Raw genomic sequence first — 26,722 nt, forward strand, 5'->3', positions numbered from 1 at the left:
CTAAATAGTTATATGATGAAAGTATCATCTTAAAGCGTTTGAGATAAAAGAAGTCATGAAGCGTTCGTCCAAGCGCGAGCACCTAAAAGGCCAGTGTCACGTGAATAATATGCTTAAAGGACTAGGGAGACTTTCAAAACATGATAATATGCAGTAAAGCGAACTTTAACCATCAAATAATAAGTTAGAGTATAAATTTATGTCCCATTTGTTGGTGTCAGAAAGAAGCTACCCAAGGGTGAAATTGTGCAGGGCAGAAACACTTTTTTAGAATTAGAGATACGTTATTTTAGCTTTTCACCTTATAACCATGATACCCAAAAAGAAAAAATGAATGTCAAGCCACAAAGAAGGGTAGAAACCTTATTCGATTAAAGAATAAGAAAGGGAAATAATGAAATTTTTGACACAATTAATAACTGCTATATTGCATAAAGAAGAATATGATGTGAGATCTTTCACTTCAAGTTTTATAATTTAGAGGTTTTATGACCCTCCCCAAAGAATAGAGGAGAAATGTGGAAGAACTTCATGGGAAACCTCTTTCTAAAGAGACTTTTTCACAAATACGCTTCCTAAGTTCATTAACCCTAGTACGAAACAAGGGTAAAGGACAAAATGACTTCATAATTTATGAATGTAATAAAGTATAAAGAAATGTATTTGGACAAGTGTTCTTTGGTATTTACAAGAAAAAAATGATACTCGAATGAAATTAAAAGAGTACTCTAACAAACGGAAACTTACATGGTGATGTTTAGCACAGAGAACTTTTAAATACGTTTTACTCGAATAGCTAGTATCTTGATAGACCAATCAATACCTTACAAGGAGTCATGTCGAGAGATGAAAGCTAACTCATTCTTTAGTAAAATACTCATTACATTTATCTAGCTTACATTTACAAGTAGAGTGTTATAAGTTTTCATTTTTATGCGCTTTATAAGTTTATAAACTCAATCTTTAAAATATTATTAGTTATGAAACAACCATCAAATAGAGTTTAAATTTATCATATATATTATTGTGAAATAGTATTGGTTTTAAGGTGAAGAAAACTTTGAGAAAGGGATTGTAAAATAGCTAATTTTTGTGTCTTTCCATGCACATTGACATGCGAAAACTTGATATTCTTAAGGTTAAAGGAATGCAACAATGTGGCTTGGCAAAAGAAAAGGAGAAAGGTTTGAGTGGTTTGGATTGAAAGTAAGTACAGGAAATAGAATCGAGAACATAATTTCAATTGTTTTATAATGTGAGAGTGGCGAAATCATAATAGTAAGTTATATTATAATTTTTTTGACGAAGTCACATGTTTTTATCTAAATGGTTAAATAATAAAATAAAAAAAAGGAATTCAAGGATTTAAAAAATCGCAACTGATATTAGTGTATAGATTTTTCCTCACTTATCATTTATCCTCATTCGTATTCTTTAGTAATTTTTCTTATAACATTTATTCACTTGACGATAAACATTCTAATTCTAGTACTTTATCTTTATTTTCTTAAAAAATTTAACATAAAATATAATAATGCTGGCTAGATATTGTAATTTCAATAGAAGATTTCATGTTCTTGAAGGATTAAAACAATTCTTAAAAACAAAGGAGATAAATAAAGTGAGATGCCAAATTACCTTATTTATTTAATAATCATATGACTTTTCGTGAACCAAATATGTTATAGGCATTTCATAATTACTTTCAAATTACGTGAATTTATCCCCTTCTAATTAATTAATATAGACACAATTTAAATTGATTGAGTCAGCTAACTGAACCAATAATGCAGCTATCATTATTTTTAAAAGTTATTATTCATATTTGTAAGTGTTGAGATAGAGTTTAGATGGTGCACCCGATTTTCAACATTGAATTTTTACCATTTCGTACAAATTCATAACTTTAATGTTCATTTATATTGTATAATAATAAAAACAAGACATAAAAATAATTATAATAAAACTTGAATGTGTAAGTTATAATATATTCATAAGATCATTTAATTTTATATTCATATTTGAATCTCTCATTTGTCGTATTGGTAACATTAAAGGAACCAAATTTCCATCTCTAGATGGAGGATCCTTTTGTTGAGTGAGATGATCTTAACAACAGCCCATCATCACCCACCATTACTTTATTCTGATTTCCCAATGTCGGAAAGCAAATTACTAATAAATAATAAATTGTACTTGTATCGGTCCATCAAATTATGACACCCACTTGTTTTGTGATTCAAATTTGTATCTATCCATTGTCCAAGAAATGGAATGAACCTGAGTTTCACTTTTACACGCCTTTATTATCATATCAAAAGAAAACCCCACCGTCCAGAAAAGTTAGGACTATGGACAGATGGACTTGTGCTGTTCTCAGTGCTGTGTATGCCAAAAGTAAATAATGACACTGTTATTACCATTTAGGATAAGGTATGAAGATAATTTAACAGCCTCATAAGTCAATCATTTTAGAAACATAAGCTAATAAGGAAAGGTACATAAATCACTTTTAACATTGGTTTACAACAATATAATTTTAAAAACATTTTACTAAATTAGGTTATTTAATTTTGTTTTTATTAAAGTGAACGATTTTACAATGTTGGGACTGTACATTTGACAAAAGTAATAGGTGTTAGTTATTATAAAAATGGTGTTGAATTTACTTATTTTAATTTTTAAATAGTATTATTTCATAATAATAACAAGTAATATTATACTACCAGTTAAGAAGGGGGCTGTGGTTAACCTTCACCAATCTAATATTTGTATAATTGAAATCAGTCAATTTAATAGGAAATCACGTTAGTGTGTGATTAGATTACTTAGATAACAAACACTTTAAACTATGATAAATGATCTCCAATAAAAATAAGTGCTTATTTTATTAAATAAAAATTTGTACACTTAAACTTTTAATAATCAAAAGATGCAATTATAAAATTAGAAAGTTAGAATTGTTCAAAATCTATTATAAACATTAAATCACCCTTAACAAGTTTAATGTTCTGCAATATTGACCCAACAACTCATGTTACCAAAATGATTAAAATTCCACTCAAAAGATAAATTAATGCTTATTTAAAATAAATGAATCTTAGGCCTCATGTATATTATATTTTCTATGCTTATTAAAGCCCTCTAATTTTACATTTTAACTGAGTGTTTTCTAAAAAAACATCACATCATATCCAAAACTACATCTTCACCAGAAGAAGACATTCACTAGAATGAACCTATGATCATGAGTTAAAAGTCAATATTATTCTAATAATTCTTCAAAATTTTAATCCCCACTAATTGTACTACCTAACTGTTCAACAAAACGTTAACCATCCTCCATTTCCAAGCATAACTCCTTGTGTAACAATCATTCTAGTCTTATTATCTCACCAAATAATCAAACTTGACCTTGTCACTTCACAACAATGTGTCTAGGGCATTTGTTCCAAGACTATATTTAGCTACTTTGGATAGAGTCAAAACAAACCTTGGTAAACAGATTTTAGTAAACCTACTACTAATAGGTGATCACGATCAATCCTACCTCAAGCAACAAACACTTTAATCACACCTAAGGATTCCTCATCAATCAAAACTCAACTTGATTTGAAGATTAAACAAGCTAAAATTTACTATAAACATTAAATTACACTGTACAAACCTTTGTTATGCCATATTAACCTAACAGCTGACATCATTACAATGATAACAACTTAAACCAAAGGATAAATCAGTGCATATAAAGAAAATGATTCTCAAACATTGAGTACATTATATTTATATAAACTTTTTAACTGCAAAACAAAGTTTTACTGACTTAAATACTGAGTACTTTTTACAATAACACTATACAAACTCATACTTAGTTTTTCATCAATAAAAAAACATCCAGCGAAACAATATCTACTTTCATTAACAGTCATACAAATACTTTTTAAATAATTATTTTTAAAATTATATTATTCACGTTAAGAAATCTACTCCAAAATCATTTGAGATGTGGATAATGTTCTGACACAATTTTACTTAAAAGAATAAAAACAATCAAGACCGTACCCTAATAATGTGTTTAGCGTTGGTACATTAATTTATTTCACAAGATTATAAAAACCTAAGTAAATGAATTTTAATGATTCATTTACACATGTGACATTAATTAAGGATTGTATGACGTGGGAACAGAACCAAATGTACCAAAACGTGTCTTGTTTTATTTTATTCCTAGCTACCAGCACATACTTTTAAAAATACTGAATGGCAAGTTACTATAAAATATTATTATTAAAAAATTATTAATTATGACAATAATAAAGTAATAATTTTAAATGTTATATTTTATAATATTTTAAAAATATTTATTAATATTTTTAAAAATATATTAAACCTGAAATAGAAGTTTAAACTTTTACCTTGACAGTGAAATGCAAAGGGGCAACATGGGAATTAGCCGAGAGGAATCTTGGAAGGAACTGGAAGTCATGTAAAATAAGGCAATAAAATATTGCTATGGCCTGGAATGGTTTTATTATATATATATAATTTTTAATATTATATAGAGATTCTCATTATTTATTCTTTGTTTACGTAAAAAAGTTGCTATTATAAATATAATTTTCAGTCGTCTATTATTATTATTATTATTATAAAATAAATGAATTATTAATATCAATAAAAACAAGTTATCTGTTTTAAATGTATATTATATTTTAAAAATATGTATAATGTTTCAGAAAAGGTAATGATAAGCACCTATTAACAAAAAGAAATTAACAATTATTATATTTAAAAATATTTTTATTTTTTATAATTATAACAAAAAATATGAAAGAACTACTATTATTAGAGTCTTGTTAATCATTATTGTAAGAACAGAATCAACAATTATTTTTTATTAAAAATAACATTAAGATCACATTAAAAATTACTGAACGCGTGTAGTATTATAACTTTTAATAAAAAAAATTATCTTAAATTACAGGACTTGTTATCATTTTTTCCCTCCTCTCTTTATAATAATAATTATTATACAAATATTAAAGGTAATAACAAATTTCAAAAAATATTATTAATGTACTTCTCTTTCATTGTTTCCATTACAATTTATCATAATTTTAAAAATTTTACTATGTATTTCCTAACCAACATCTTAAAAACGTTGATTAACAAGATTTTTATTATCAAATTAATTATATCTTCTTAACAGTTCTTTAATATATATATATATATATATATATATATATATATATTATAATCTTAAAAATATAAATATATTTAATATTTTATTTATAAAAATAAATATTTAATTTTTAGAATATATTAGCTATTCAATTTTATTCTATTTTTTATTATAAAATTTGAATTATCAAAATATATATTCAATTAATATATTTATTTGTTTAATATATGAATTACCATTTTAATATTTTATTATTATGAGCATGTTTAAAATACATTATGATAAATAATTATTTTTAATAAATTATCTATTTGTTTATCGTAAAAAGTAGTAATTAAGAAAAAAAAAGTGGAGAGAATTAAGAATTATTCCCTTCATTATGTTACTCCTAGTTTTGCTGATTGCTGTCTGAACCAATTTTACTTCTTTCAGTTGCACAAGCAAAGGTCTCCCACAAACCTCTTCTTTCTCTTCTCCAAATCTCTCTCTCTCTCTCTCTCTCTATTCCTGAAAAGCAAGGAACTAGGAAAAGGAAGCATCACAGACAGAAGAACAAAAAAACAAACAAAAGATGTCTTCTCCAAGCAAGCGTCGAGAGATGGACTTGATGAAATTGTTAATCCTCAACTTCTTTCTTTCAATTTATTTTCATTCAAGTTTTAAGCTTTTTTTCTGATTGGGTGTTAGTTTGACTTCGGATTCTGCTTTTGATTTTGGGTTTTTTATTTTTATTTTTTTAATTAATAGGATGATGAGTGACTACAAGGTGGAGATGATTAATGATGGAATGCAAGAGTTTTATGTGCATTTCCATGGACCCAATGAGAGTATATTTTCCTTTCCTCTACCTGTTTTACTTGCTTTGGTGTCTTTTTTTAATTTTTTGGGTGATAAAGATGGTTTGCTATTATGGGTATTTGATATCTAACCATTTATTGACTTTGGCGGCTCTAGATTTAGATTTGGGTGATACTTACATTAATTATTGTTTTGTTCCTTGTATTGATTGCTCCGGGCATCCTGCAGAGTTATTGTATAAATCAATTTCTGTTTGTTTTCTTATTGATTTCCCTTTTTTATATATGACACTAATGTTTAGCCAGAAAAGATTGGCATGAGTTTTTTTTTTTGTTAATGGTTGGTTTCTTGTTATGGGGATTTTATTTTACCTTGATATTTGCTGATTTTCACTCTTGTTTATTGTTTTGTCCCTGGTTCTAGATGTTAAGGTGAGATAGATTGTTTGGGAAAGGTGCTTTTACTGTGTTATGGTTTTCCTTTTTGAATCTTCTTTTTCATCCTTTGATTGCTCTTTGCAGGTCCTTATCATGGAGGTGTGTGGAAAGTAAGAGTTGAGCTGCCAGATGCTTATCCTTATAAATCTCCTTCCATTGGCTTTGTCAATAAGATCTATCACCCAAATGTTGATGAGTTGTAAGAATCTTGTACTAGTGTTCTGAAATTGCCTATGTTTAGTATTTTTTGGTGTGTTAATTTTAAAAATACTGAAGTGTATGATCAATAATGTTGGATAACATAATTTCAGGTCAGGATCAGTTTGTCTTGATGTTATCAATCAAACCTGGAGCCCCATGTTTGGTAATGATATTTCTTTAAACCTTCTTAGAAACTATTTGGTTTTTAATTCAAGTTTTCCATTTTATAATTTTTGGCTCATTGTCATATGTCTAAGCCTGAATTCTTTCAGATCTTGTCAATGTATTTGAGGTGTTTCTACCTCAACTTCTTCTGTATCCAAATCCATCAGACCCCTTGAATGGAGAAGCTGCAGCTTTAATGATGCGTGATCGAGCCACTTATGAACAAAGGGTTAAAGGTATTGATCAAAATTTTAAAATTTCATTCTCTGAACATACGTGTCTGTATTAGGTGATATGAACTTGTCCCTTTATCAGATGTTTTTCTTTTGTTCTTCCATATTTGAGCTACAATTAAACTCTAAACCAAGAGGGGTGCTTGAACAAACTTTGTAGTCCTCCGGGTACTATATGAATTACGATGCAAATTCACCTACACTATCGCAAACAGTTATAACAATTTATTGATACTTCTTCATCCACTATTGTTAATTATCCAATTACTACCAGGAAAAGGTATTGCTGCTGCTTTTCTTCTATGGACTGCATCATAAACTTGACAATCTAAAGCTGTCATTTCTCAACAGACTTGATTTTAGCCCCATCTCTACCACTATTTTATGACTGCCTCCTATGATGCCATCAAATCCTAAACTGAAAAATGAGCCATATTACTGTATCTAGGTTGCCTATGGGTTTATACTTGCAGAAGATGATCTTAGATGTCAAATTTTACCTGTGAAAAAGGAGACATTATCTTCATCCATTTATATACCTGTTTTCTAACCTGGCTAGGAGGCCACCTAGCTGTTTATTATTGTTAATCACTAAGGTAATGAATCATCCATTCAGTTTGCTGATGGAGATAATTTGCAACTCAAGATTTAATTATAAGGTGCCATCATTTTATCCCTGCATCATTTTTTTCTGCAAGTCTCACCTATATCAATCTGTGGCTTTAGTTGAATGTAATGTTAACAATGTCAAAACTCAAATGTCTGTTATCCACTTCTACCAATTGTTCACTCAACATCATACCTTAACCATAGGTAAGGGTTTTATTTCTTCATTGATAGTCATTCTTCTATACTATGTTAAGTATCTATAACAGCAGTCATATACTTCCTGCTATGGTGCTAAATGTATCATTCACACAAAAATAACAACAAAGCTTTATCACACTATAAGATTTCACAACACCATTGGATTTGTTAAAAAACCAAATTTTCAGAGATACTATTTATTATGAGATCTTTTTGATAATATCATTCACAGAAAAACAGATATGGGAATTTCAAATCACCTGTCTTTTGTTGACTTCTATGAACACTAATTCGTAGAAGGTAATAATGTATTACTTTGACTGGTTTATCTAAGCTTAAGTTCTTGTGAGAACCAATTTCTGTATAATTTTCTGGTTCTTTGATGTAATGTGACATTTACCAATGAGTCTTTGACTTCAATTTTCAGAGTACTGTGAGAAGTATGCTAAGCCTGAAGACATAGGAGTTGCCACAGAAGAGAAATCCAGTGATGATGAGCTAACTGAAGATGAATATGATTCTAGTGATGAACAGGTTGCTGGTAAGGCTGATCCCTAGCCTTGTATGCATGTTCCTGTTCTCTCTATCATATCTGTACATTATGTTCTAGTTATGTTAATTCACCTCATTAAATGTAATGCACTTGGTTGTTGGTAGGGGGAAAATTCCCCTTCCTGTTAGTTTACTCTGTCACTGTAAATAATGGACCATTGATTTCCTAATGCAATACTATTTCTTCTTAATCTCATTCAAGTGCCTGAATCAAGTTGTCAGCATCCTATGTTAATATGTTCTAATGGAAGGATTATCCACCGTTGATTTGAAATGAACAACAGTGTATATAGTTTTATTTTTTCACTTTACAAGTTTCATTATTTTAGAGAAGTAAAATCCATTAGAATGGAACTCAGATAAATGTGTTTTTATTTTTTGCAAAGACTCCCTTTGTTTTTCTCCTTGACCAGGTGGGTTTCTGTTAAAAATTAGGATAAATAAATAGTTCATGGATTTGGTTTAAATTAAAGATTTTGGGTCTCTTTAGAAAAACTTGCGAGAAATTTATGAAAATAACTTATAATTCTCATGTCAGCTTCTCAAAAAGAGAAAGTTTTTTTAAAAAATATATGGTTAAATGTATGATAAGTCTATGAAATGAGAATTTATTGAATACATATTTAATTAAGCTATATTTTATGATTTTATTAATATTAGCTTTAAAGATTAAATTTATACATCTAAAAGTAGTAAAAAAATTTTAAAATAAAATATTTATTGTATTAGAAATATAAAACTATAATAAATAATTTATTTTATTTTTAATGAAATTCAACTATAACTACGTATTTAAATTCAGTCTTTAAGGAGATGCAAAACCAATTTATTGATCATTCTCCGTAATGGGGGACTTCTTCAAAAGCTAAAGGTTACCATTGGTTTGTTGGATTGACTTTTGAAAGAATAGAGAATGAAAATGGGCACGAAATTATTCTTTTGTGGTTGGGGACAATTAAGTAATGCTATGAATATTCTTTTCCACACTATGTTCCTAGAATTAAGGCAAGAAAGGAAAGATTTTTTTTAAATAGCTAGAATGGAAAGTTAAAAAGATGCTATTTAAACCATACTAATAGTAATTAAGATCACCATATGTAGTGGAATCAATTCCTTTCATTTTTGAAGGAATGGGCACTTTTTCATGATAATGGACATTTCTTTTTCAATACTAACAACATGCTTTTTAATTCAATTTTATTCCCACCTCCGTTTCTTACCAACCGTGATGTTACTTCAAATATATTGACTTAATTAAGCTTTTGATCATTTAAAAACTTCTGCCTTTTTTTTATTTGGACATTTATTTTAAATTTTTTTAAACGAGGCTTTTATGAAAAAAAAAGTTGGTATTAGATGATCCCTTTCATTAATTCTTCTAATTTAGTTTCTTTAAATATCATGATTTTTTTTATTTGGATTTGATATTTAAAGAGATGAAAAAAATGCAAATAAATCAAATACGATACAAGAATCATAAGGAACCATTCAATAATATATATATATATATATATATATATATATATATTTATGTATGTATGTATATATAATGAAAGGCTTGTTTAACAAATTCTAAGATGAGGAACCAAAAAGAAAATCATGAATATTTTAAGAATAAAAAACTTAAGGCAATATATTTTGTTGAATTCTTTTGTAAGTATAAATAGAAAAAATCTCACTTTGGAGTAATAAAATAATTTTATTTTTAAATCATAATTCAACTCATCTAAATTTTTTGTGAGATAAGTTTTTTTTTTTTTTTTTTTTTTTGCTAATTGTGAGATAAGTTTTATTTGGTCACACATCATCTAATATAACATACCGTTATTTTTTAAAAGCACTGAATTTTTCATTTGTTTATTAAAATTGAACTAAATTGGTCAACTTAACTTGTTGGACACAGTCAAAGAGTTATTCAGACAACTAAAAAAACTAGTGAAGTAGTAAATCAGTCAAAGAGTTAAGTAAGAATTAGTGTAGCAAAATTATATGAATTGGTAAAGAAATTAATTTTTTATATTATTAAAAAAACAATCCCATCTTATTACTCAAGAACAAGAAAAGATAGAAATATCTAATTTTCCTTATATTGATAAAATATATATATATATATATATATATGATGAGTTAGCTTCTTCGAAATTTATATATAGTTGTAAGATTTTCTTGAAGTGACAGAGATAACACAAATCTGATCTTTGAATTGATAACTAGGGAGCAATATGTGGTGTTAGAGATGGATTGAAACAGAATATGAATAGTCTTGCATTATTGAAAAACCCCAAATTGTTTTATATTAAAAACACAAACGAGTTCAAATATAACTAGAGAACTTTATAATTCATATTGGTGAGTATGCAAAATAAACGCTTCTATCTCTTTCCAACAATATCGATGTGAGGGAATCTAAATCCTTTATTCCCGGGGATGAAAGTGATCTTTCCATGAAAATGCATAACAATGACAAAGAAAACAACGAAACACTATGCAGTTGATGATAATGGAGTCATGATGACATAGAGAAGATATTTTTATTTGAGGTTCATATATAAACCTTTGTGATGTGATTTTTAAACTGATTACAGAAATTAATTGCGGCTTAATTACGAGTTGATGTGTTATTTTTAATGTGTCAAATAGGTTGATTGATTGATTATGATTACATATAAAGTGGTAATAGCCAAAGACATTATTGGGAAGGGTTATGCTACGTTGGCCTAGAAAGAGAGAGAGTTATAATATGGTGAAATAACTTTTCTTTTAAATCGTGATTTCATCATACATGGGATTTCCTGTAATGTGGGTAAACCCAAGCATGAATTGTGAATCATCCTTAGTTTAATCAATGGAGACCAAACAAGTACTCTACCCAAAGTTAGGATTGAGACAAAGTGATTTACCTTCACCTAATATCATATTAATTTGATTTCTTTATTTATTATCTATCAATCTATACACAGACAAGTTACAATGATAATTAAAGTATAGTAAAATATTTGTATCAAAATTAAAATATTTATGTAGACTAAATATATATTTTAATTTTAATGGTGTAGAAACAACATGCTATAAGACTAAAGTATAATAAAATGTTTGTACAGAGGCTATATTATAATTATAATTTTAATGGTCTAAAAACAACATGCTATATATTTTTATTTTATTTGAAAAAGTCTTTTGATTAGTGATTGTGATGGAACAATAGGGGAAATTCACTTTTACATTGTGTCCAGATACCTTTTTTTGTTTTTTTTTTTTTTTGTGAAATGTCTTTGGGAGAAAGGAAATAAATGAAAAACAGGTGCTTGAAATGGAAGAAAAGTAATAGCAGCCACATGCTTTCCAACACATCATTTGCCACCTTTGTACTTTTGATTCGCAAGTAATCCATTGGGACCAACATACTTGAATTGCGTACTTTTTGGACAACTAAATCTTATATTAAATTCTTAAAATATTGCCTTTCTATTTTTGTTATCACTTTTGAGTTAATGACCACTTGATTTCTAGTCTTCATCTTCGAAGACGAAAATGGTAAGGTTAATGGGCAGATATTATGTTAAAATAAGCCATTATAGAACTCGTTGCATTTGATGCCTGTATTTTTCCCATAGTAATAGCAATCAATATGTACTTTCCAAAATGCACATTACCCATAATAATTACCCAAATAACAATTTTAGCTTTTTATAACATTACTCAGTTTTATTATCATCAACTCTTAAAATTGATTTTAAACATATAAAATTGATAATTTTTTTATTAAAAATATTCCTTACATTAAAAATATAATAAATATTTTTCATTGTTAATAAAAAAACTCGTTATTAAATACTTAAAATCATCCACAAAAGCTAATATTAACACTTTTCTTCTCGCAAAACAAACGTTCATAGCTCTTTTATGCAACATTTAGGGAGGGAGTGCTGCCACAATGTTGGGGAAACAGGACCTATAGAAGAGATGGAATTTTGATGGACTAACATGAACCAAAGAGAGTTACTATACAATATCTTCAGCTATCTAAAGAACAACTCCTGCAAGCAGCAGATATCCCAAAAAAAAATATGGAGAATTTGCATTTAAACCATTTAGGTAGCCATAAAATACACTTTTAAGGCCTAATTCTATATAAAAAATATGGGGGTAAACTCTATGAAGGGACCACTAAAACTCATCCTGAAACTAGTAGTAACATATGTCCATTATATACCATCCTCCAAGTGTCCTTGAGAAAATTTATGTATGGCTTGGTCTTCTCTTCCCAGAATCTGTTCTTAGCCTCTTTACAGGGTTTGCCCAACCAACTGATCCACCAGAACTATTTGGTTGCTGAGATGGCTGGCCAACCCACCCTTGTGCATGGGAAGCTTGTTGAGTTAATCTAGCATCCTTAGGGAGTGAACATGAACCTGGACTTCTCATGCCAGATGGTGAAACAGGACCAGTCCTAGGCTTCACCAATAATTTCTCTCTGTCATTTCTTCTCTTCTTGCATACAACCAGTTCACCTGGATGAGTGAGAAGTGGAGAATCATCTTGCTGCACTTGCTCCCTTGAGCTGCCACCACCACTTCCAGTTCTTGATTCCTTCTGTTGTGGCCCATGGACTCTAATCCTGTTGCTTTCGCCGCCAGGAGCGGATCCGCGTTGCAGTGACCTCTGTGAAGGGTATGAGTCAGTCTCCACCTCATTTATCAGCCTGTGCCTCTTGCTTTGGCCCACAGCCCCTTGCCTTGGGGATGTTACCATACTGGCAGCTGCTTGACTGGAGAAAGAAAGTGCACTTCTTGCTTCTCGGAAGTCGGTATCAGGAAATGCAATTTTCAAGATGTCAAAAAAGAGATCATGAACCTTCCTTGCTTCAGTTCTTACCTGCAAAAAAATTATACTTTTTGAACATTCAAAAAAAAATTGATATAGTAAATTCTACAGGGAATCAGTGGAGATCATGTAACATTATCTATGTCAACAGTAATATTGTAACAATAGGCAGTAAAAGACGAGGAAACAATAGGAGTACAAAGTGCAACACATAATTCTTGTCAAATTTTCATTTTTATACGTATAAGGGAAGCATATTGAGATTGAGAATCAGAACCAGGGTTTTTCATTTCAATAGATTTTTTCTCTTGCTTAAAAAAATATAAGAACACAATCATTTGAAATAGTTAGGAGTCAAGACATACAAATCCGTATGGCAATACTGTTTTGACGACTGTTGGCAAACGATACAGAAACAGAAGCTTGATCTTAGTTAAGGGAAATAATATATACCTAGAAAGGAGAAAACATGAAATGCCAAGGATAGGAAGTAATTGATTAATGATTGGAGTATATTAAAAATAATTTTCATATTTTTTTCTTTGTTTGAACTTTGACTCAACCAGCAGAATATGCTCACCACAACCAAAAAATAAACAATAAATCTTCAGGATAATATTTGACAACCATTGGAGAAGTTAGTGGTTTAGTGCTCCACTGAGTTTATTGAAACAAAAAAAAAAAAAAAACAAGAGTAAAATATAGTTATTATAGGAAGTAATGCATAACTAAAAATAAGGCTACAAAAAACGTTGCCAATTCTACAAAGAGTGTGTTTTGGTTTCCATAAAAAAATCCAAATGTGTTTGTCCTCGGTAACTCGACATCATAAATTTAGATTTCTTAAAAAATAAAAAATAAATATGCTAGGTAGTTTCTTGGATACTGATTGATTTCCATCTTGAGGGTGAGTTAGTGCTACACCTTCCAAAAAAAGGCAATAAAGTAAATCATTTTTGTACAATGATAACAGATTTGAAATCTCACCTCATGTGAAAAACTATAAAAATGCATAGCACTCTTCAACATGAACTGCACATCAGATACAAGCTCCATTACGCCATTATAATCAAGTTTATCAATCCGCAGCTCAATCTTTCGCAAATCTAACAGGCTATTCCCAGATCCACTACTATATCCAGAATTCTCAATTCTCTTCCACAAATCAGTTAACAAAGGTACAATTTGATGGCCTTCTTTGTCTATTCTCCTTTGGAGCTTGCTAATTACATTTTTGCACTGCATGTACAGAAATCATGAGTTATAATACTTATGGTACATAAGCAAACATGGAAATTTAGAACAAGCTCATATAGCCTGCAAAAAATCTAGTAAAAAACAGAAATGAGCAGAATCAAATATCTTCACGATTTTAGTTGGTAAGAAACCTCGGACAAGATATATAAGCAACTTATATTATTTTTTAGGGTGGTGGGAAGGTTGCCCCAATCCCAAGGTAAGGGTGTTCCATAAGCCTCAATGAGGACTGCCAGTAAGAATTGAACTCAAAGACCTTTTGGCTGATGCAGCTCTATCCTACCAGTGACAAACCCTCATTGGCAACCTTTTTTTTATTACTATTATTATTATTACTATTTGCTACTGTTGTAAATTAAGAAAAATTATTAAGGACTTCTTCAGCTTGTTGTCATTATATGGCAGCAGTATGACCCAGTTCATAGGAAAAGTGAAGAACAGAAGACTATCATCGTCGGAAAAGATGCAACATTAATCAATTAAAGATGCATACCCTTCTCTGAATGATTTCAGTCATTTTTGTGCCATGAGCTGAAGATGCATTTGAATTGATAGGTTTGCCTTCCCAATTTTCTCTGGAATGTTCACCGCCATCTTCAGAAGGTACAGACATGCAATTCAAACGACTAGACTTTGGTGAACCATGTAATTTGGATGTATTAGCTACTTTCCTTGAAGGTAAAGTTCGCTTATTTTTTAATGATGATGTGTTTTGATCATGCCTGCTGGCATTTGAGTCTCCAAATGATTTTGATTCTAGGTCAGTCCTCAGTTGCACTTGATATTTATGGTCTGCTTGGATTGCCACATGAGATGCCATATCACTGCCAGACTTTTCTTCAGGCCTTTCAGTGGCATGACGGGGTCGAACACGAAGACTGCGTTTACGTTTAATCTTTGGTTGCTGCAAAACTTGTTCATCCTCACCTTCATCACGCTCATGAATCCAACTTCCAGATTGTTGACGGTCCATGTGAGAATCACCGGATACTGCAATTTCTCCTTCCTCTAACTCATCTGTCTGTCAAAAATTATCACAAGATATTTAATCGGAATGAAAGAGTAAAACAACCCCCAAAAACAAAAAATAAAATAAAATGATGAGTAAAGCCACATACCATCCGTTTTGAAATGGAACCTGGTCGAGCATCTAATGCTGAAAGGGAACCAAATTTCTGAGAGGAAACTGATGGTGATACTATCTGTGTCAATCTTTGACTGTCCAAGGATGATCCTGAGGAACCAGCTTCTTCAACCATTTGATTATTTCTAGCACCTTCCAAAGATTGAGGAAATTCATATCCAGCATCACAAAGCAGACCATCTTCCAATTGATCTTTATCAATGGTCTGCACACCATCAGCCCCACTATAGCCATCATCTTCAAATTCTCCTAATTCCCCTTCTTCATGTGCATATCCATTTCTTTCTTCGGAACTTGCTTCAGAGTATTCCAAAATTTCATCATCCAATTCTTTATAACTGGGATGCTTTTTTCCCTTCGGTCGTCCCCTTTTTCTTTCAGAACCAATTTCACTTGTTTCCGTGCCAATACCATTACCCAATAAAGTGTTCTTTGAAGGTCTTTTTGATAAAGCAGCAATAGCAGCATTTACTTCTCTTGTGTTGGCTCGAAGCCACTTGGGCACACGATCATAACGTGTCATCTCCTCAATCCAATCCAGTTCATCATCCATTTGATCAAACAATTCAACTTCCTCTTTACTCCTAGCAATCATGCGATTTACCTCCTGCAGTGAGGGAACATCATGGACAGTTTCTTGATACCTTTCTTCGTCATGTAATAAAGTCTCCAAAGTCAAACGCCTCTCTTCATGCGTTGTTCTTTGATCAAAGCGTCCAGCATTAATAACCTCATCAGCCATATCTATCTTATATTGCTGAATATTGTTCCTTATGAGGCTTTCAATGGATCCTATGTAGCGATCTTTACCTGCAAGTTCATCCTCCATGTCAACAGTTCCTCCGCTCCTCAGTTCATCCTCCTTCTGATGACTAGAGATTTTATCAACAACAGCTTCCATGTAGATAACTTTGACTTCTCTTGTCTGACCAATGCGATGAGCTCTGGCCACAGCCTGCTCCTCATTTTTAGGGTTAGGATCAGGATCATAAATAACAACTGTATCAGCAGACTGAAGGTTAAGGCCTCGCCCGGCAGCTCGAATACTAAGCAGGAAGATGAAACAATCTGAATCAGGGCTATTGAAGTCCACTATAGCTGATTCACGGTCTTCCAAACTAGTTGTCCCATCAATTCTTCTGTACACAAGTCTTCGCCACTGTAGGTATTCTTCCAAGATGTCTAGAAGTTTTGTCATGGTACTGAAAAGTAGAACTCGATGTCCAGTTCTTTGAAGTTTTATGAGGATCCTATCCAGTATCCACAATTTTCCACAAGATCTTACAATGAAATCTTTAGATAGGTCACTAAAGAATGGGTAATTAAGCAATGGATGATTGCAAGTCTTACGAAGCTCCATGCATCTGTTGTTTAATGTTTTATATTGCTTCACCTGGTAGGCTGGATTCTTATGAACCTTACGTTTCTCATCCTCAGGATCAAGACGAAGGGTACCAGTTGATTTCACCCAGTCATAAATAGCACTCTGGACAGCTGACATTTTACATTTTAAAACTATGGACACCTGCAATGCAATATCAATATTAGAACAGAACCACCAGATTACAAGCAAGCAAATTTAGGGGTATATCATCATACCTTTGGTGGAAGCGAGCCTTCAACATCTTCCACACGACGCCTGAGCATGAAAGGCTCAAGAATTTGATGAAGTCTATGGATAATAATAACTTTCTTCTCTGTCTCAAGCCAATCATCCTCTACATTTTGAGGACCTTCCTTTTGAAATGGTTTTGAGAACCAATCATTGAAGGCTTTCCTATTGTCAAAAACTTCAGGAAGAAGTAAATTTAAGAGAGACCAGAGTTCCTTCAAATCATTCTGCAGAGAAAAATCACTATTAATAATTCCAACAAAATTTGTACTGTGACAAGCATCTAAAATTTATCAATATCTAGCAGATACTAACATATAGAACATATTTGTCATGACCAAACGTTATGGAAACGAGAACTTATTTGAGCTTTTTATTGTATTAGAATACAGGTATATTAAAAGAATCATAGTAGTGTCAGACATAGGAAATTGTGACCAAAAAGAACATGAACAGGAGATAACTGTTAATTGTCCTGGTACCATGCTTAGAATCATTCATCATGTCTGCTTGACCCATGACAAACTAGAATGATGTGCTCTGTTAAAGCTGATCTAGCCTTAACAGTTTCTATTCCATATTGGCAACCAAACACTATTGGAGCAAATTTGAATTTTATTTTAAATATATCTTAGGTCCGTTTTTCTGACACTCATTTTCAAGTTTCAATTTGTTGCCATTACAATACCATAAGATATGAAGTTACAGCGAAAAATATGGACCTAACAGAAAATGACTATCATGAATAGGGACAAAAGCTATAACATTTTTGGTCCTTGTATGCAACACTCACTTTTAATTTGATCCCTGAATGTAATAACTCCAACAGACAATGAACACCAAATGGAAAATGGTAGTACATATAGGAACTTTTTTTTTTTGTATAAGGATTAAATTGAAAATTAGAGTCATGAATGGGACAAAATATATTTTAACCTTAATTTTTCATATAGTTCTGCGTAAAATTTGTTCCTCATGCCTCACCTGTCCTGAAGAGAGAACTGCACATCAAATCTTTTATATATGGAATGCTATAAAACATATCTTCAGGTTATCTAAGTAGGAGGTCTGATTTGTTCAGGTTAATTAATTGTTAACTGAACTCAGTAAGTTAGCAGTACTTTTACTGGCCCTCTATAATGTGTGTCTTTGGAAAATGTAAATGAACAAGAAGATTAAGTTATAAAAGAAGCACAAGCTAATGAAAAATAAAACTACAGAATTGATGATCTGAGCTGGTAGTGTTCTGTCTAACTGGTACACAATACAATAGAAATGGATGAACACATATTCATTCAAAGACATTACTGTTCACAATAACGCATTCTGCCTTCTGTATCAAAGCAAAGCATACCTGTAATGGTGTTCCTGTCAAAAGCAGACGTCTTTGACAACGATATCTATCAAGATCGCGTGCTAAAACAGAATCTCTGTCCTTCATTCTCTGTGCTTCATCAATTATGATATACTTCCAGTCGATTTTTGAGAGTTTTGACCGGTCATACATGATGAACTCATAAGTAGTCACAAGGACATTAAATTTCATAGCAGAAACTTCCTGCCATTGTAAAAGAAAATAAAATTCAGCAGAAAGTTGTTAAATACTCTTGGGAAAATAGCTGAGGCACACTTACTTGGGAAAATAATTTTGATCGATGATCCTTCCCTCCAACATAAAATATGCATGAAACAGATGGCAACCAATTATAAAACTCACTCTGCACGATGAACATAGTTTTTCATTTTAAAAACACAGTAAAAAAGAAAAGGAATATCCATCAAATGACTAAATTACAAGCTCACCTTCCAGTTAACCAAAACAGCATTTGGGACAATTATAAGATGTGGACCATAGTTTCCTTTAAATTCCATCAAGTATGCAATCAGCGCCATAACCTAGAAAATATATATATTTAAGTTTATTGAAGGAACATACTGGTACTACCGTAAATAATGATGCATTACCCTTAAAATATGAATAAATGTCTAACATATTGCATATCCCATGTATGACATAACAAACTTAATGATGAACTGTGAAGTCAATCAGCTGCAGGAAGGAAAAAATTCATGACAAACGTTCTTCCTAACCTAAGCAAGATCAACAAAAAAGTTTTAAGACTAACCTGCACAGTTTTGCCAAGACCCATCTCATCTGCCAAAATTCCATTTAATTTGTTGTTATACAAAGAAAGCATCCACTGCAAACCAACCTTAAAAAATATAATGTGTCAAAGCCTTGAAAACTTGCTCAAGAAGACAACAAAAAGCAATCATTTAAAAAATACTGTTCCATATAATGTAGCAACCTACAAGCTGATAGTCTCTCAATGTTCCAGCTCGTAACATGGATGGTTGCCTTATGACCGTTTCATTCACAGCATGGGCAAGGCTGTAATACCTGGTAAGTAGCCATAGTGATAGCAATTGATTATAAGATGCATAATTATATGAACCAATTAAACAAAGTTCTAAAAACATAGTTATATAATCATTACCAAAACATTTAAATTAAAAGAAAAAAACATAAACAGATTTTCAGCCATCAACTATCACTAAAATGAATCTCCCCTGAAGAACTTTTGCAGAAAACCTCTATGGAAACTAAAAATAAATTAACAAGCAAAAACACACTTGTTGACAGATGAACTATCTCTAGGAGCATTCATCTCCAGAAAACGATTTCTAATCATCACTTCCTCTCCAGCACATGCAGCAGCTGCTCTGACTTCTTCTTCAGAAAGACCCTTTGGTCAACAACAAATAATGGATCAGAGATATGTAAATATTCATATAGAACAAGTTCAAATAGCAGACCCTCCAAACTAATTTTTATAGAAAAAGGGAATAAACATTGGGAGGAGAGAAGGGTTAATGAAGCATGCCTGCAATCGTGCAGCAGCTGCAGCAGCTTTAGCTGCTTCCTCCACTTCCTGTTGATTTTTCGTAGTCGTAATCTTACTGCCTAATTTATGTAGATACTCTTCTGTCTGGGTTAAGAAAGACGAAAGAACAGCATATCTCTCTGCAGCATCACCTGGGATGCTACTCTGCTGCTCCAGCAACATCTCCCTATATCTGTCTACATCATTGTTTTTTAAGGCTTCCAGCCTTTTATTTCTATCATCATCTTTACGTTTTGAAAACTCCCGCAACATCCTCTCATGATATTTGGCAACCCCCCTGTTACGGGCAGTACGGGCATCACGAATGGCCCAGTGAGCTTCAAGGAGCTTCTTACGCCACTGAAATATAGATTTGAGTTGCTTTTCCCTCACTGCTCTCTGAGATGCCTGCACTTGTCTAGCAAGTTCCATTCGCTGACGTTCACACAGCCTAACAAACTTGCGATATGGTCTATCTGGCATTGCCATTATCTCTTGTTGCTGCTGATCAATCTCATCCCTTAAACGTGCCTGAAGATCTACTAGGCGAAGCTTTTTCTCTTCAATTTGCAGCCTCAATACAAGATCTGGCCTAATTCTTTTCCTCTCTAAGTTTACAGCCAATAAACCTTCAATCTTCTTTAAATTTTCTGTCCTTTTCTTGTTAAGTACTTCCACACCTTCCTCAAAAAGAAGATCTTTGAAATCATAGGCCAGTGACAAATTATTGTTGTTGTTTAGCATCATTGATGACCCAAAGGAATCATGTTTCCTAGTGAAGAAAGGAAAATCAAAAAGGGGTCCATGATATTTTCTGGTCAATCCAACATCCTTTGGCTGGGAAACAGTGCTTGTTTGTGCAGGTTTCTTAATCTGCATTGTGTCAGATACAGAAGCCTGTGATGCAATAGCTTTTCCCCTATCCAATGCTAACTCATTTCTAGCAGGAGTAGTGTTATTTCCATGTTCATTGTCCTGGTTTGACTTAACAGAGCACGCAATTGATTTCTGCTCTTCCTTTCCAGAAGATAATGTTGGAGCAGATTCCTTTGACACAGGAGGCATTACAGATTGAACTTGAACTGGTGGTATAACGGATTTCTCATCTCTAGCAAGGGATTCCTGCTTTAAAGAAGTCTGTCCATTAATAGCAGGGATAGACTGTGACTCCTTGGCATTGGACTCAATGTGGCTGGCTTGTTCTGCTACAATATTTCCAGCAGATTTGTCTTGGTTTTGTACTCCCGCAGGATGATGCAGCTGTTGTGCCTGCATCTCAAGAGGCGGTGGAACAATAGCCCGAAGAAGTTCTTGAGGCAGAGTACCTTCCCCTTTCTATACACCAACAGAAAAAAGGAAAAAAGTTAAGGAATATCTCCTTTCAGATTATGCACAGTGAATCTTTGCTAAGTCTATAAAAATAGCACCAGCAGACAGATGCACACAGACTAGATAGAATGAGAAAGGAATCAGAGATTTAACCTTCAGCCGCCTAAATGCTAGTATCTGTGCTTTAAGAACATGTAGCTGTTGTTTTGTAAACCCATGTCGTAGCTGAGGCATCTGGGCTGATGGCCCTTGAGATTTGGCATAATTTCCTGAACCCCCTTCATTTGTTGGACCTCCAGCCTGAGGAGCAGATTGGTTTAACTGCCTAATGTGCTGCATTTGAGGAGCTTCTGGACCAGATGATGAAGTTTTTGCAGTCAAAGGATGGTCTGCACCTAAGTTCATGTTGGCAGAAGACTGCTGAGAATGCATAGAGGGCATTCCATTTCCAACCACTACTGGTTGCCTTGGAGGAGCTTGAGACTCTCTGACATGAACACCAAATTGAGGTGTTGCCATGTCATTGGAGTTACCAGATACACCAGCATTCATTGTTGAGCCAAGATGGCTGGGTGGAACTGTCTGCCTGGCTTTTGAAGAACCTGACTGCCCAGACGCATCACTTGATGAATTAGCATGTGCTGAGCTCTCACTTGCAACTGCTGGAGAAGTAACCTGCTGCTTTGAGACAGGGGCAGGTGATGACTGGGCACCAACGTTGCTCTCATGGACCTTTGATTGCGAGGCCATCCTTGACTGCATTAGTGGAATGAGCTGTGCCATTAAGTGTGCATTTGCAGGATGTGATAAATCAATATTACGCTCACGTGCCCATGCCTGCATAGCCTGCAATTGAGCAGATACTGCAAGCTGAGTGTTTACAACATTTTGGATACCCTGCTGTGATTCTGGTGCTTGCATAGGCCTAATCATATTTCCAGGAATTAAATGTCCAGTGGATTGTCCTGGGGTTGAAGGCTTTCCTTCACTCTTGTGCTCAGGTGCTATTTGCTGCCCTTGCTCCATTTGCTTGTCCCCACGAGCACTGAGCTCAGATGAATTTCTAGAGGATGATCCTTGGGTTTGATTTGATGCCTGCATAGACATAATATCCTGCATTTTCAAATTTCCCATACGCATTTCCTGATCCTTCAGAGATGCAGGGTTTAACATTCCCATTTTAGTTTGCTGATGTGGCTGAATTCCTAAACCAGGCTTTTGTTGTGCACCCTGGAGTGCATATTGAAGGTATGCTTGATGCACAGGATTTAGCATTTGCTGCTCAATACCTTGACCCCTTAGCTGAGTATCCTGGTTGGAACCAAGCTGCAATTTTCGAGACTGCTGAGACAGTTGCATGGCACTAGGAGATGGGAAATTGTTACTACCAAATGCCCCTTGAAGCCCTGCTTGATAAGCCAAAAAAGCTTCATTCCCTTCTGGTTTTCTAAGTAGTTGCTGTTGAAATGACTGCATATGCACATAGTTAAGTGAAAGTCATGATTCTGTAATACTAATTGTTTAGTGATTGCACTTTTAAAAAACAAGAAAAAACAGATATAAGATCATAAAATTTCATCAATATCAAAACAGAGAAGAGTAAAAAAGTTGTAAAGTAAGACAAGAACATTTGGTTCCAGGACTAACAATTATATTCATGAATTAAGATTTTAAAATAGTAGGATAGAAAATTCCATGGAAACTTGTGTAGGCAACTTACAATACATAAGAAAAAACCAAACAATGTCCTCTACTGAAGTAACAAACAGGAAAGCAAAATCAAGATCATGTTTATAAGTTATGACAAATTCCTAACCACCATTACCACAAAACATGCTGAAAATCAGTCATATATTACTGATCACAACATTTTGAGAAAGAAGTTGATATAACGATGATTTTCCCATGAAGATTGCATTAGCTACAAAACTAACAGTCAACAAGAAACCGAAAATTTCATATTAATGGCTTCATTCAGATTAACAACACATAACAGTTGGTGATAGGCAGAAGGAAGAATCAAGGTTAAAACTGACAACATACAGAAGTTGACAAAACAACGCTTTTAACAATTATAACTTGAGCTGGGTTGTAATCTACATCTAATCAACATGTTTAAACTACAACAACAGCACTTGAAGAAAGGGAGATGAAAGGAAGGGGGAAGAGGGGTTGAACCAAACCAGAACCTTGGGTCTTATCACCACGATGTTTCATATTCCTCATCAATTTCTAAAAGGAAATTCCAGGAATACACAGAATAGTTAGATTTACCATTAATTGAACCTCACATAAGAGCACAAAATAAATGCAAAAAGACCTATTAGTTAAAAAAATTCATATACCAAAGCAAAGTTCATATGACTGTGATAAAAAGAAAACTAGACTGAAAAAAACTGACAGTGTCAGCAGTACTCAATAGCACACAAGTTCAACGCTTTCCATCATTTTTGCACGCTCTACAAAATTAAAACATGCCAAGTTTGACTCCTCTCGTGCACCTCAAAAATTAATTATTCTTGAAATAAACAACCACAAACCCGACAAACCGAGACAGACAGGTACGAGGTTGTCATAAAACCAAAAAGAAAGGGGGAAAAAAGTTGCAATCTCACTGCATCCCAATTTCCAACATGCACGGCACTCCCAATTCCCAAAACCCCACCAAGTGTTACAAGTCATCAAAATTCAAAACCCACAAAACTAACACCACATCACCACCACCACAATCACTACTACTACTACTTCACACACACAACACTAAGTACCCCCACCATTATTGTCAGTGTAACATGTTCCACCAAATTATCATAGAAATTCAGTTAAAACCCAAAATTCCCACCTGCCTAGAACCTATCTGCTGCTGTTGCTGTTGCTGCAAAGACTCCAACCCCAATTGCGACGCCGAAGACGAAGAAGAAGGCGATGCCGCCGCAGAAGACGTCGCCGCCCGCCCTGCCGACCCCACTCCGGGGTTCCGGCCGGGCACGCCGCCGCCTCCTCCACCGGATTGCATGCAAATTAGCTCAGAATTTCAATGGGGCACCCGTGCCAGCGAAGAAACCCCCAATTCAGATCACTCCCACTAAAAAAACCCACCCAAAATAAAAAATAAAAAAAATAAAAATTGGGAAAAAACAAAGCGACCCCACAAAAGGAAAAACCTCAAATCCCTCCAAAATTCAAGCAAAACACAATATTTCGTTTTCCCACCATGTGAACTCGCATCGTCGTTCACCATTGTTTTCTCTCTCTAGCTGAAGCATGTGGCCACCGATTTTCTCTCTCTAGAGTTTCGGGGTGAGCGAGGATGGATCGGAAGGAACACAGAGAGAAGAGAAGCTAAGTTGTCCGAATCGGTGTGATTCCACTGTGTGGGTCGCACGCGATTGTGCAATTTTCGGTCAAACCCTAACAATTTTTTTCTTTTTCTTTTATAAAAAATTGTTTATCTATTTTATTAGTAATTTTTTTGGGTCGAAGTTGGTAGTTGGCAAAGTGAAAGGAACCTGTGCTGTGGCTTGATGCCAAAATCTTATTAAGAGGTAGCCTCCACTTCCCTCCGGTTACTCATTTACGGAAGGATCCATTGAGATTTGCCCCTCCCTTTTCTCTAAATTACCACCCAACCCCTCTCTTAAATTCAATCAATTGCAATTGGTAACTAAGCAAACTCATTTGTTGGTATATTTGTAATTTTGAACAAAGGATGGGTCAATTGAGAATTTGGATCTGAAGTGGAAAAAGGAAAAATGCAAAGAAAGGTAAAGGAAACACTCTTTTTCTTCATTTCATTTTCGAATTTGCAGAGCCTGGTTTCCTTTTTTATTTTTATCAACATTTTCTAAGCTCACTTCGATAAGATCAAAATAGGAAACGCCAGATTCAACGGTGGTGGTTGTTTTAATTCTTATCAACGCCTTGTCTTCCAGGCTTACACTAAGTTTGCGTTTGGATTAACTAAAATTTAAATTATTTTAATAATTATTATTTGTATAATATTTTTTTATTTTTCACATTAATTATTTTTTTACATATTTGATGTAAAAAAATATAAATTAGTTATAACTCATTTAAATATTTTTCTTTTATATATAATTTGGACTCAACTAGTTCACCTTAGTGTTGTTCAACCACAGTTAGCGAGCCTTCGCTTTCCGATTCACAGATCACTTTAAGAGACAAATAATTCAATGTGAACATAATTAATTGCAGTTAGAAGGGCCAAATCGCTAACACTAACGAACCGACATCAAACTATGATTAGGATAATCTTTAATATGTCTCAATCAATAAACATAAATAACATATCAAACTCTCAAATCACAATAGAATTTTAACAAATTAGCTAAAATTAATATAAAAAAATAACCCAAAAATTTAAGAAAACCCACTTCAATATAAAAAAGAAAGGACTTAAACTTCACATAAGTTTATTTATCTAACTAAAACTCTATTAAAATTCATATGACTTAAACGCTGAAATATTTGTTTCTATTATCTTAATCACATTTAAAGCTAAATATAACCGTCAGAATAATTCTAACTCACTTTACAGTTAACAAATTATTTTTTTAATTTATTTTAATACTTTCTTTTCTGTCTTACTATTCTTTTTTTTTCTCCTTTCTATTTTTTTCTTCCATTTATCTATAAAGAAAGTTAGTAACACGATTTTTAATAACTTTTTACTATTAGTTAAAATTAATTTAAAAAATTACAAAAAAATATTAATTTAAGAATGAGAAGAATAAGAGACACATAATTTTTATAATTTTCAATAAATTTTATTCAATAATAAAAAATATATTGAAAGAGAAAAAATACATCATTTCAACAAATTTTATATTTTCGTTTATTTGAACTCAAAATTGACAGTGAAGCAATAATTTCCCTTCCTGTACATGGAGAATAGCAAACCAATTAAAAGGGGAAAAATACATCATTAGGTGCATTAAAGTCATTGGGCATTGTCCCTTTGTTTTATCCACTAAAAGTAAAAGTTGGCTTTCAAATCTGTCATTTGAATGCAAGAAGAAAATTGAAGAAAAATATATAGAAAAATAATTATTTGAATGAAAAATAATTGTTTATTTTATTTTACTATAAAAATCATTTTTTATATATTTTAAATATAATAATAAGTAGGTAAAATAATAGAAAAAAATTAATAATATGTTATTTTGAATATATTTTAAACGATTGGTTGAATTTTTAAAATGTTAAATGAATGAGATAAATATTTTTTAAAATACATGAATCACAAAGAATATATTAAATATTACGTTTAATCTAT

General features: G+C 32.5%; 2 protein-coding genes across 2 annotated transcripts; one reads left to right on the forward strand and one right to left on the reverse strand.

Annotated features, from left to right (window-relative positions):
- The first annotated feature begins 5,568 nt into the window (after positions 1-5,568).
- On the forward strand, positions 5,569-8,511 carry LOC113849809 (ubiquitin-conjugating enzyme E2 5-like). The gene is made up of 6 exons (XM_027479990.1): positions 5,569-5,797; positions 5,930-6,009; positions 6,502-6,616; positions 6,729-6,781; positions 6,891-7,019; positions 8,251-8,511. The coding sequence occupies exons 1-6, from the start codon at positions 5,754-5,756 to the stop codon at positions 8,379-8,381; spliced, it is 552 nt and encodes a 183-aa protein (XP_027335791.1). The 5' UTR covers positions 5,569-5,753; the 3' UTR covers positions 8,382-8,511.
- Positions 8,512-12,251: 3,740 nt separating this feature from the next.
- On the reverse strand, positions 12,252-24,864 carry LOC113849807 (ATP-dependent helicase BRM-like). Its single transcript, XM_027479986.1, has 14 exons — positions 24,269-24,864; positions 21,580-22,896; positions 20,098-21,432; positions 19,847-19,959; positions 19,526-19,613; positions 19,339-19,425; positions 19,016-19,108; positions 18,847-18,930; positions 18,567-18,770; positions 17,200-17,439; positions 15,575-17,125; positions 14,950-15,477; positions 14,187-14,438; positions 12,252-13,250 (listed from the first exon to the last, which is right to left on the reverse strand). Exons 1-14 carry the CDS (start codon positions 24,440-24,442, stop codon positions 12,615-12,617), a joined length of 6,702 nt encoding a protein of 2,233 aa, XP_027335787.1. The 5' UTR covers positions 24,443-24,864; the 3' UTR covers positions 12,252-12,614.
- Between the last annotated feature and the right edge of the window lie 1,858 nt (positions 24,865-26,722).

This window comes from Abrus precatorius, unplaced genomic scaffold (genome assembly GCF_003935025.1).
Source record: "Abrus precatorius isolate BTA unplaced genomic scaffold, Abrus_2018 Scaffold9, whole genome shotgun sequence".
In the NCBI taxonomy this organism is placed as follows: domain Eukaryota; kingdom Viridiplantae; phylum Streptophyta; class Magnoliopsida; order Fabales; family Fabaceae; genus Abrus; species Abrus precatorius.

Bases quoted from the DNA above. Each gene is read 5' to 3' on its own strand.
- LOC113849807 (XM_027479986.1), bottom strand. From the start codon at position 24,442: ATGCAATCCGGTGGAGGAGGCGGCGGCGTGCCCGGCCGGAACCCCGGA. The intron at 19,109-19,338 runs GTTAGTCTTAAA...TATATTTTCTAG, and splicing joins GTCTTGGCAAAACTGTGCAG to GTTATGGCGCTGATTGCATA. The intron at 17,126-17,199 runs GTATGATGATAT...ATTGCATTGCAG, and splicing joins AAGGCTCGCTTCCACCAAAG to GTGTCCATAGTTTTAAAATG.
- LOC113849809 (XM_027479990.1), top strand. From the start codon at position 5,754: ATGTCTTCTCCAAGCAAGCGTCGAGAGATGGACTTGATGAAATT. The intron at 5,798-5,929 runs GTTAATCCTCAA...TTTAATTAATAG, and splicing joins GAGATGGACTTGATGAAATT to GATGATGAGTGACTACAAGG. The intron at 6,782-6,890 runs GTAATGATATTT...GAATTCTTTCAG, and splicing joins AACCTGGAGCCCCATGTTTG to ATCTTGTCAATGTATTTGAG.